Source organism: Meriones unguiculatus, chromosome 1, assembly GCF_030254825.1.
Source record: "Meriones unguiculatus strain TT.TT164.6M chromosome 1, Bangor_MerUng_6.1, whole genome shotgun sequence".
In the NCBI taxonomy this organism is placed as follows: Eukaryota; Metazoa; Chordata; class Mammalia; order Rodentia; family Muridae; genus Meriones; species Meriones unguiculatus.
The window spans coordinates 91,367,576-91,379,713 of NC_083349.1; the positions used below are offsets into that span (position 1 = coordinate 91,367,576).

At 45.7% G+C, this 12,138-nt stretch overlaps 1 protein-coding gene across 4 annotated transcripts in view; it reads left to right on the top strand.

Moving 5' to 3' along the window:
• Window positions 1–1,548: 1,548 nt before the first annotated feature.
• Window positions 1,549–12,138, top strand: part of Fbxo11 (F-box protein 11) — a 76,974-nt gene continuing 66,384 nt past the window's right edge. For 2 of the 4 annotated variants that reach the window (XM_021657277.2, XM_021657278.2), the window contains exon 1: window positions 1,549–2,085. In XM_021657277.2, coding sequence (XP_021512952.1) covers window positions 1,842–2,085 — 244 coding nt within the window. In that variant the 5' untranslated portion in view covers window positions 1,549–1,841. Of the gene's footprint in view, window positions 2,086–2,144; window positions 2,444–12,138 lie in introns of those variants that run through there. The other 2 variants (XM_060363333.1, XM_060363332.1) reach the window with 2 other exon arrangements.

Here is a 12,138-nt window from a genome sequence, read left to right on the forward strand (position 1 = left end):
CCTCTCAGGATTCACACTTTTCTCCCTCTCGGTCTTACTTTTATCAAGCCTTGTAATGTCTTATCTATCTTACGCCTAGAAAGCAATCAATGAATCTCAAGTAGGAAATCAGTGAATGCTCCGAAAATAAATCCAAGAGTGAACTTCTAGCTATGCCATAATGGATAAACACTGAGAGTACATTTTCAGTCATCACAACGGCAGCCAGGGAACAGAAACACATTCTCCTTGGGGACAGATTATGCTAAGGGGACCAGGTACAAAAGATAATTCCTCTTGGGAGTTTACCTTTTTTGGCTTTGTGAAACCTAAACAAAATAAAACAAAACAAACAAAAAACCAATAAAATCATCAGTCAGAACATCCACACATTTTCTTTCTTCCGGAACATTACGTAGACCACCTTCCCCAAAACCAAAGCAAACTAACTGTCTGCGATCTAAAACGTTCTGAGGGTTTGGGTGACCAAAACTGGAACCGACTCCAAACTCTCGAGCTTTAAACTCAGTCAAAGCAGATCTCTTAAGGCTTGCAGGTACCCTCAGCTGGACTAAAGGGCACAGAGCCTGTAGCGCTCCCTACAGCTAAGAGTTTGAACCTACCGAGAACAGAAACCCGGAGTTAACCAAAGACCGACTCCCTCACTCCACTTTCCGTTTAAGAATACCGGGTGAAGGTCGGGGTGGAGGGAGGCTGAAACGCCAAAATGCAGGATTAATCACTTCTCCCAGTTACATCAGCAGCCCCCGCCCTCCCCCCCAAGCACCTCCTCTCCTAGAATCTTCGCTGCGTACTGGCGCTCCTTCGCCTACCCCCGGCTCCATTATATGCCCTGATACCTCCCCATTATCACCCGCCCCGCCACACTCCCCCTCTCCCCTTCCCTCCTCCTCCGCGGGGGAAGGAGGAGACCCGAGAGAGGAAACAGGGCGTTGGAAGAAGGGACTTGGCGATAAGAGAGGAGGCCCCATTGGCTCCGAGGCTGCGCCGGCGCTCCCCATTGGCCAGGCGGGCCGGAATCCCCGCCCAGCCGCCCCTCCCCCGCCGGCCCGCGGCCCTCCCCCGCGCTCCCCGGCCAGCCCCACGGCGGGGAGGGACCGACTGGGCTCGAGTGGAGGCTCCGGCGGTGTCAATGGCTCCTCCTGCCACGGAGCACAGCAGCGGCGGCGGCGGCGCTGGGGCTGAGGAGGGAAGGCTCCTTTAAGGAGGAGGAACGACGACGCCTCTCTCTGCCCCTATCTCCTCCCTTTACACTCATTTCCCCTTCGCGAGAGGGGGGGCGGAGGAGAGAGAAGAGGCCGAAGAAAGAGAAAATTCCTCGCAGGGCGCTCTCTGAGGGGGTGCGGGGGGAGGAAGAGGAACGGAGGAGCCGGGCGCCCCCGCGCGCTCCCGCCCCGCTCGCCCTCTCGGCGATCGCCCGCCCGCCCACTGCCCCCGCCGCCGGAGACGCCGCTCGGGAGTCGGCGGGCCCGGCTCGTCTGCTCGGCCGCCGCCGCCGCCGCCGCGCTTCGCCTCGGGCTCCCCCGGCGCACGGACGCCCTTTCTTTCTTTCTCTCGCCCGGCCCGTCTCTCGGTCTGCGTCCCTCGCGGCCGCCCCGCCCGGCGGCCCCGGCCTCGCCCGTGCGCCAGGCCCGGCCGGCCGGCCTCGCTCGAACTCCGGCTGCGCCCCGGCCTCGCCGCGGCCCCCGGGGGGCTCCCGCCCGGCCCGGGCCCCCGTCGCCCCGGCCCCGGCCGCCCCGCTCCCGCCCGCCCCCCGCCCCCTTCCCGGCCCCGGAGCTCGCGGTGCGTGCGCGCGTGAGTGTGTGTGTCCCTCCGCCAACGCCGCCACCTCAGCCCGGCAAATGAACTCCGTCCGAGCCGCCAACCGGAGACCCAGGCGAGTGTCGCGGCCGCGCCCGGTGCAGCAACAGCAGCAGCAGCCCCCGCAGCAGCCGCCGCCGCAGCCGCCCCAGCAGCAGCAGCCGCCGCAGCCGCCCCAGCAGCCGCCGCAGCAGCAGCCCCCGCCGCCGCCGCAGCAGCAGCCCCCGCCGCCGCCACCGCCGCCTCCGCCGCCGCCTCAGGAGCGGAACAACGCCGGCGAGAGGGGTAAGGCCGCGCTCGGGGCCGGGCCGGGCGGGAGGCCGGGCGGGGGCGGTGGCGCGCCCGGGGTGGGAGACGGAGGCCGAGCGGAGGCGGGTCCCACCGTGCCGCAGTGTTCGCCTGGGCCCGGCCCGGCCCGGCCTGGCCGGCAGGAAAAGCCGCGGCTGCGCGATCCGCCCGGGCTGCGGTTCAGGCCGCGCTTTGTTTGGTTTCGGGGCCGGCACCCTCCGTCCCCACCCCTCCTTGGGGCTTCCTGGCTGGCTCACCCACCCTGCGGGAGTCTGTTGGCGGCCGGGGGCGGGCGGAGGGTGGGATTTCCCCCCTTTCTGCCTCCTGGCTCCGTCTGGGCTCCCCCTTTCTCTTGGTAGGTGGGGGGACGGCTGGCAGCGTGGGGCGGTGAGGCTGGCAGGGGAACTTGTTTTCCCCTTCTCCGTGGGCTGCCCCTGGCCCTGGAGGAGGGGGAGAGGGCCCCCCGAGGGGTCCGAGGCGCTGGCCGGGGAACTTGTGCGCGCCCCCCCCCCCCCCCCAGGTCACGGGGCAGGGGGAGCAGCGGCTTGTCTCCCAACCCCACGATGTTTGCTGCGCAGTTTGCCTTTAGTTACAGAACCCCTGGGAAGGACCCGTTAAATCAATACCCTTAAATAAATATAGAAGCCATCGGCCATTTCCAGCCCCCTCCCTCGTGTGCAGTGCAGTTAGCCTTCCGCTGTGTCGACCCCTCACCTCTCCTCCCCGCTCCGCCACGGTGCTCCCCTCTGTCTCCTGGTGGGTTTGAGCACCCCTGCCGTAGAATGGGCCCCTTGGGATCCTGTGTGTGTATCTGTATGTAGGCGCGCGCACGCGCGTGTGTGTGGCTGTGTGTGTGTGTGTGTGTGTGTTGTGACCAAGGCCTAGTGAAATGTGTCATTTGGACCCAACTGTGCTGCGCTGTCTGGTAACCACCATTGTCTAAGGGCTGAGGCGCCCCGGGGTTGGATTCTTGCTTTAGCAAAAATAATGTTCGGTTTTGCTTGGATGATGTGGTTATGTGGGGAGGTTTGTGAGATGAGAGCCTTGCACCTTGATCTCCAAACATAACCAGGCTCTTTCTTAATGAGCTGCTTGCAGTGAGTGGAAGTCAGCACGGTATTTTGTGTATGGTTGTTTTAAGGAGGAGAATTGTTAGGAGACATTTTGCGTGTTTTGGTTGGCGGATTAAGGTTAATTTTAACATGCTTTGCGGTGGTTGTCACACCTCCTTTGATTAAGGAGACTGCATTTAGATGTATTTTTTTAAATTGTACATTCTTTCCTTAACTGTTTCATTGTATTTGATCAAAATATTTATCAGATGAAGGAAATTGTTAGTTTCAAAAGCGGTTTGAGAGGTTTGCGTTAGTCACTGTTACAATAGTCTTTGAGAAAGCAGTTTGCTCTATGTTATTTGAGAGAAGGGGATGTTTCAAGCCGGTTAGAGGTCTTTTGCAAACATGGTTAAAGTGTTTTAATGGTTCTTTGATATATGTTTACCTATTTTTGTCAGATTAAAAAAAAATGTGATCTTCTGTTACCTTTAACTTAACAAGTACCAGAGTTGTTTGGTGTCCCCTGCAAATAATTATCAGGTCTTCTACAACTGACTCTAGGGAAAGCAAACAAAATTGTTGTTATTTAATGTTGAGTGTTTAATGTTAAGGATTCTGTCCACATTAAGCCTTTAAAATATGTTCTGGTGTGTAAATAGCAGATCACTGAAAGTGTTAGCCAAACTCAGTCCATCCCCATTGTGCTTTTTAAATGTTTATTCTGCATACCTGTTTCACCAGTTGTTATAATTTCCAATCTACTTGAGGTAGCCCCTGGATATTGTCTTCAATTTTTCTAAATTATTTTTTTAGTCACTAAAGCCTATTTCTGCCTGCATCTTGGTCATTGATAGTCACATGCCAGAGTGTCAGTTTTCTTTTTATTGTTAAAAAACTGACAAAAATGTTCTTGAAGCATGGTTTCATTATGTACTTAAGCAAATGGTAAGTGAAATGCACTCTGGGGTTCTTGCTGTGTAGTGGCTAGTAGGAGCTGTTCTGGAGGTTCAGTATTGGCATAGAGGGGTAAGAACTTGCTGACTAGCCTTCGGGGAGAATAGTGTATCTTTCAGAGGGCAAATAAATAGCCCCCAAATGAATTAAACATTACGATGAATTAAGACTAAAATAACGAAGATTTTGCTGGGCTTGTGAGAAAAAATATTTCTTTGAAAGATTAGCATTTTTATTACATTTTAAAATGCACATTTCATATGTTGATCAGAGTCACCTAAAAGTATCTTTTTCTCTTAAAAGTTCTAGAGGGTCTACAGAGTATTTCTAATTTGAAGGAAATCTATTATGAATACTTGTTTAGAAATATACTATAATTAATAATCTTAAAAGGGGAGCAGCAAACTGGTTCAGTGGGTAAAGGTACTTGTCACTGAGCCCACATGATGGAAGGAGAGGACCTTAGCTGATTTTCTGACCTTCTTATATACCACCATACATATACACACATTAAATAAATTAATAATAAAATTTTAAATGATTTTGTAAGAGAATTAAGGAACTAAAGGTAATTATTTTTCCTTTCTTAAGTCTTGATGAATATGTGATTCTTACATTAGTCTTGGTTAGAGTTATATAATTGTGGTTCAGACAACTGCTAAGGTAGTATATCAAAGTGAGAATCACAGTTTTTAGACAAATTAGTTCAATCTGTATAAATTAACTTATTTTAAGTTAATTAATATTAACTTAAATATTAAGTTGTACTTAAGCTTTTTAATTGTAATACAGTTAGAAAGACTTATTTTTCAAACAAAAATTCTTTCAGATTGTTTTTTTAATTGCTTCTTTACCCACAAGTTAATTAGAATAAAAAAAATTCTTGGCAGTGCTATTGAATATGGATCTACAAATATGTCTGTTTGTCTATTTTGTACATATTTTCTCTTGTATGTAATGAGCAGTGCTTGAAGTGCAGTAGAAACTTGGGTGGAATCTTAGCAGGATTCTGTGCCCTTTAGCTGGAGGGTCTGTAATAGGCTGCAGTGGGAGAGGGAGCCCACGAGCTTCTTGGGAAGTTATCGCGCAATCCGAGATGGTCTACTGTTTAGAACTGTGCACTAACACAGGTTTTTTGTTTTAGTCTGAAAGTTTTTAGTTTGAGATTTCATGTACTACTAAAAACTAAAAGAAGAAAATTTGTGTTCTGTGTAGTCACAGTTAGATAATGTATTCCACGATTTGATGAAATTGTAAAACATTTAGGGCTGGATTTTGCTTTGTTTGTGTATTTTATTTACATATGCATTTAGAGATAGGGTTTCATCTTGTAGCTCTGGCTGGCCTGGAGCTCACTGTGTAGACCAGGCTGGCTTCCTACTCACAGACATCCACTTGCTGCTGCCTCCTAAGCGCAGGGATTAAAGGCACGCACTACCATGCCTGGCTCTGTCGCATATTTTTAATTTACCTATTTATGGGGTACTCTGTTTTAGCACACCTCAGGATAAGCATCAAGTAATCTTGTCTCTCGTTGAGTGTAATTTCTTTTTGATTAAAAACATGCAGAGTCCTTTTTTTTCTTTCCTGAGATATGTAGTACATTATTGTTTTCTGTAGTCACCCTACTGTCATAGACCGCCAGTGCTTAGTTCTCCTTTTTATGACGACCCACCTTTCTTTCCTTGTCCTTCCTACAATTCGCTCCAACTTTCCTTAACATCTGGTATCGCTAATTCTGCTCCCGGCATCAATGAGATCAGCATTTGAAGTTCCTTACATCCATTTGTGTTTCTGTGCTTGGCTTGTTTCACTTAACAGCATAAAAATGGCAGAATTTCATTCCTTTTTCTGCCTGAAAAATGTGTGCTCATGTGTGTATGCGAGCATGTGCTCTCTTAGTAGTGAGGCTCTATCTTCCATACCTCACATTTGGCAGAGTTCAGGGCTCATCCTGCAGTTCCTGTGGCGGACGGGGGTGCTACTAAGACCCCTGTGCCAAAATCTGAGTCCTAAAGTCCTTCTACAACTGGGCATAGTACAGAGTCCTGCCATAGACAGTGAATGATCTCTGGATTACTCATAATAATGCAAGTGCTATGCAACTTGTTACACTGTCTTAATGGGAATAATAATAAGGAAAAGGCATATACACATGACACAGTTTCCTGTCTAAATAGTTCTATTCTGTTCCTGTTCTGTTTTTGAAACAGGTTGTCTATTATGTAGCTCTGACTAACATGGAACTTGTTATGTAGGCTGGTCATTTGTGGACTTAATTTTTTTCTTAGTTCTGAAAATACCGAACTTAAGGCCTGGTATAGTATGTATATTTTTAATCTTAGGAGGCAGAGGCGGAGGCAGTCTGACCTCTGGGTTCCAGGCCAGCCAGGGTTATGGTGAGACCCTGTCTTCTTTAAAAAAAGGAAGGAAGGAAAATAACCAGTCTGTGGGTTATTTCAGTGTAAGAGTTCTTGACTTCCTGTTTCTGTATACTAATGAGGTACTCTTAATTTTGTATAACTCCTGTTGTACCTATCTTTGAAGCATTCTGAGTTTCACTTATTTATTAGCTTGAATTACATTCTTCCAAATAACTCAGATTAGTATGTGAGATTGATGACAGGATCGTTCTCCTCAAATTGCATTTGTTGTCCTTTGAAAATAAAATTATGGAAACACAAATTTAAGGCAGTATAGGCAGTATAATGTGAAGAATTTAGCTGTTATAGGGCAAGCAGCACAATGCCCTGCCTTACTTTAATGTCTTTGAAGACAGATGAACTATACAGAAGAACAAAAGATACAGAGTACTTATCATATAATTAAATTGCCCAGTAATGACAGCTGTTTGAAATATTTAAAAATTAGGAGGTTCTGATCAGTTGTATTCAGAATTAAACCCAAGAAAGTGTTTGTGAGACATTGAAGACTTCGGAAGATTCAAAAGTTTTGGTCTAGATTACTTGGTATAAGCAGAGTAATACCAGTTTTTTGTTTTGTTTTTTTTAAGCTGTCCTGGGTTTTTGGTTTGTGTGTGTGTGTGTTTTAAGAAAATAGATTTGCTTGAGTGTTTTGGCTGTATGTGTGTAAGGGCAGTACATGCGTCCTTGGTGCTCATGAAGGTCAGAAGAGGGCATTGGATCTCCTGGAACTGAAGTTACAGGTGGTTGTGGGCCACTGTTTGGGGCTGGAAATTGAACATGGGTTCTCTGCAAGAGCAGGAAGCACTCTCAGTTGCTGAGCCATCCCTCTAGCCCCAGTAACACTGATTTTTAATCATAAACAAGTAATCTTAAATATAGCGAATTGAGTTCGTTTGTTTTTAGGGTTTTTTTATTACTTGTAGATGTGTATGTGCATGTTGGTATGTGCACATGACTGCAGATAGATGCTCACTGAAGACAGAGGCTTTGGCTCCCTTGGAGATGGAGTTAGCAGCCAGTTGTAATCCTCCTGGTATATGGGTGCTGGGAATTGAACTTGAGTCCTCAGGGAGAGCAGCAAGTGCTCTTAACCACTGAGTCATCTCTCCAGGCCCTGGTTTATTTGGTTTGTTTGTTTTGTTGTTTGTTTTTAAGAAGGAAACAAGAAATAAATATTGATGAGTAACCATTACCTTTGTGCTGGGTACTAATCTATGGTAGCCACTTTCATAATACTATCTCATTTAACCATTCAGCAAGTCTGGAAAGTTATTTCATTATTCATTTTTCAACAAAAACAAGGATCACAGTTTCCATGCATAAGAAGTAGCAAAAAAGGAATTTCTAAATTGACTTACGTCACTGACTCCATATAAAGGTAGGTGCCAGAACATGTTTGGGTGAATGCCCCTATCATACTCAGGGGAGGGATTAACTAAGCCCCTAAAGCAGATTGGTTCTTTATCCAGTCTCATCTAGGTTTTGGAGGTGGGTACATTAGTTTGGTACCGTGAATGAGTCATGTGGCTTCACATTTTCTAAATAACTTGTTCATAGTTCTGCCTCAGTTGTGGGCTTGTTGGAAAGGTTCTGCTTTGATATTGGCTTCTTTTCTCCAGCATGTTGATGACGGCACTAACAATAACTGTACAAAGAAGGGTAGATTTCCTCCGAATTACTCATAACTTAAGAGTAAAGGAGATTAAGCCATTTTAGCTCATGGACTCAGGTGGAGTATTTCAGGAGGGGAAAAATGTGAGTTAAATAATAGTATTAGACAGTGACTTTAACTGGCTTGTGAACTGAGTATGCTTTCCTTACCAGAGGTTTGTTTGTTGTTGTTTTAATGTTTGGTTAATATAATAGATGTGCTTAAACTTAACCTTAGAGAACAGAGAGATGAAATCAACTAACTTCTTTCACATAATTTACTTAGTTTTAGGCAGACACAAAAAAATAATTTTAAAGGGGACACAAATTTTGTCTTTATTTTAAAACACCTTAAATGAGACAATATGTTAAGGTAAGTGTGGGTTCCATATGATTATTGCTTATCTCTCAGTTTCTAAAACCTCACTTTCAAATGGTCTGCTCTTCTAATATGTGGGACATTGAGAAGTTAATGATGAAAAAGAGGGGAGGAAAATTATTAAAGGCCATTCTGATTGGTGACTAAACATTAAAAATCGTTGCTATGTCTGTGTCATGAGAAAAGGAGGGTTATTTAATTTTTCCTTTTGTTTTATGAGAAGAAAGATTACAGTTTTCTTGTGTGTGTGTGTGTGAGAGAGAGAGAGAGAGAGAGAGAGAGAAAGCTTTGCCTACTTGTATGTATGTGCACCTTGTGTGTACCTCTGAGTGCTTGTGAGCCACAGTGTGGATGCTGGTCCTAACCGAGGTCCTCTGGAAAAACAGCAAGTGCTCTTACCGAGCCACCTCTCTCACCTAGAGTGCAGTTGTTGTTGTTTCCAAGTGTAAAAATTTGAAACGTAGAACTAGAGTTAAGAACTTGTGCTTTAAATTATTTTTCAATAATAATGTTAATCTTAGTTTCACCCTTTCGTGATTGAACAACACTATTTTCCAGATGTCCGAGATGGATTGTGGCAGAATATGTGTTGAAGGTTTTTCTTTTGTCTGGAATTAACTGGCCACCAAAGTGGGTTCAACCCCCTGGCATTACCCCATTAGTAACTTAATATAACCATCTGATATGAAATTTCTGTGCATTTATATATTTATTTGGTTTTTTGAGTCAGCATTTCTCTGTGTAGCCTTGGCTGTCGTTGACTCGCTTTGTAGACCAGGCTGGCCTCGAACTCACAGAGATCCATCTGCCTCTGCCTCCCTGAATGCTGGGATTACAGGCCTGCGGCACAACGCCTGGCTAAATAGTTTAGCCTTTGCTATTTTGCCAGCTGTACTTCAGTTTAGATGCTTTCTTGCATGGTGTTCAGGGTTTATGAAATTTTATTTTCTATGCCCAAGCATTGATTTTATATCTTGTAACCATAATATATAGCATGGTGGATGCATAAAGGATCATGTTTTTGACCACAACTGAAGCTGGAGAGCTGGCTCAGAGATTTAAAGTGCTGGCTGCTGCTCGAGAGATCTAGGTTCAGTTCCCAGTAATTGAACTGTAATCTGGGATAGAATCTTGAGTACTGGGTACTTTAATATTTTAGGCCCAGGTTGAAGCAGAAAGTGAAAATCAGTGATTTGGGGGAAGGGAGAGTGGAAAAGTCTTTTGCAAGCAGCACATTCTACACACAACTTTTCCTAAAGCACTTCCGACTTCAGTGTTGTTAAGGTTTTTCTCTCTGATTTTGGTTTGAGGATTAGTATGTATGGATGAGTCCTTGGAATTGGTAAAGGAAAATTTGGATCATCAAGTCTATTTCACACACACACCCCACATGCGCACACATGAATGCATACATCACAGAAATGATTTTTGTTAGCTTTTAGAAATCAGGCTTGTAATCAGAGTATGCTGAGTGCACAAATAGTGTTCAGTTTGATGCCTTCTGACAAAGTGTGCTTACGAGCTGTGTAACCACATGAAGATCAAGAAAGAAACATTACTAGCATCCTAGAAGTTCCCCTTAGGGCCCCTCTTAAAGGGAACTGCTCCCAACTCTTTCCTTCTAATTCCTTGGATTAGTTGCACATGTGGTTAACTTTAAACACGACCCCACGTGCACTCCTGCGTTCCCTGCTGTGACTCTAGTGTTCACGCACTTCATCCATGCGAGTAGCTTGTAGCTTATCTACTATCACATTGTTTAAATACGCCACAACTCATCCATTCTACAGCTGAACCTAGAGACAGACACAGAAATTGTTTTTCAGATGTCAGTGAGCCTACGATGTATAATTTAGTACACACATGTCCACAATCCTGTTGAGTTTTATATCAGCATGTATTGCTGTGTCTTCCCAAAGAGATGGAAGCTAGGGCAGTTTCAGGACATAAGCCTGGCTCCTCATGATTATATCACCATTACTTTGACATTTCAGTCTGGGGCTCTCAGTCCCCCAAATAGTGGAAGATTATGCCATGTCCTGTGTTTTCATTTTTGCAGATAGCCATATTGGAACTAAAATAGTTGGGCTATGCCATAGACATTATTATTATACACATTTGTGCTTATTCTCCACCAACTTTTTTTCTTCTGCTCTTAAGGGTCAGGGATCCCTGAACCCTGGTTTGCCCATAAACTCTTAGGCTCAGGCAGTCTCACTTAAGTAGCTGGGATTTAACATTTGTGCACCACTCTGTCTACCTTCTAAGTCTTTTTTCCCCGTGTGTGTGTGTGTGTGTGTGTGTGTGTGTGTGTGTGCGCGTGCGTGCGTGTTTGCACACGTGCACATGGACTTCTGTGTGTGAATAAGGGTGTGTGCGTGTGTGTGCGTGTTTACACACGTGCACATGGACTTCTGTGTGTGAATAAGGGTGTGTGTGTGTGTGCGTGTGCACATGGACTTCTGTGTGTGTGTGTGTGTGTGTGCACATGGACTTCTGTGTGTGAATAAGGGTGTGTGTGTGTGTGTGTTTGCGCGTGTGCACATGGACTTCTGTGTGTGAATAAGGGTGTGTGTGTGTGTGTGTGTGTTTGCGCGTGTGCACATGGACTTCTGTGTGTGTGTGTGTGTGCGCGCGCGCGTGTGCGTGTGTTTGCACACGTGCACATGGACTTCTGTGTGTGAATAAGGGTGTGTGTGTGTGTGTGTGTGTGTGTGTTTGCGCGTGTGCACATGGACTTCTGTGTGTGAATAAGGGTGTGTGTGCGTGCGTGTGTGTGTGTGTTTGCACGTGTGCACATGGACTTCTGTGTGTGAATAAGGGTGCCTACCATAGCATATGTGTGGAAGTCAGAGACCATTCTTGGGTATGAGTCCTCACCTTCCACCTTGATTGAGACAGTGACTGTTGTTTTCCCATTTGCACACACCAGCTGGCCTGCAAGCTTCAGGGATTGGCTTGTCTCCACCTCCATTTTCCTGCAGGAAGCCTGGAACTACAGATGCTCAGGTTGCCTGTCCAGCTTTCCCTTGGTCCTGGGAATTGGAACTCAGACCTGCGTGCTTACATGGCAAGGACTAGCCCACTAAGCTGTCTTTTAGCCCATAGGAGATGTATTTCAGCCAGGTGCATTGGCGCACACCTGTACTCTGGGAGGCAGAGGCAGGCACATCTCTGTGAGTTCGAGGCCATCCTGTACAAAGTGAGTCCAGGACAGCCAAGGCTACACAGAGAAACCCTGTTGCAAGAAAGGAAGAAAATATTCGTACCTCAAAGCTTACCTATCAGTGCCTGAAATCCCATCTATCAGGACACCATGGCAGGATTATAAATTTAAGGTCACCCTTGGCAGGCTATGGAGTTTCTGTCTAAAAATAAAACTTTGAAAAGAGAATTGGAGATATATCTCATTACTCTTGAGTTCAATTCCCAGTATTCTGTACCCCACCAAATTTTTTTTTATCCAGGTAAATAAATATACTTCATATTGCATAAATTCTAGGTTAACTTATTTCAAGGATGGCATCTTTTTATATTTAGAAATTTTAAAATATTTCAGACTGTAACATGTGGTTTTAAAATATTC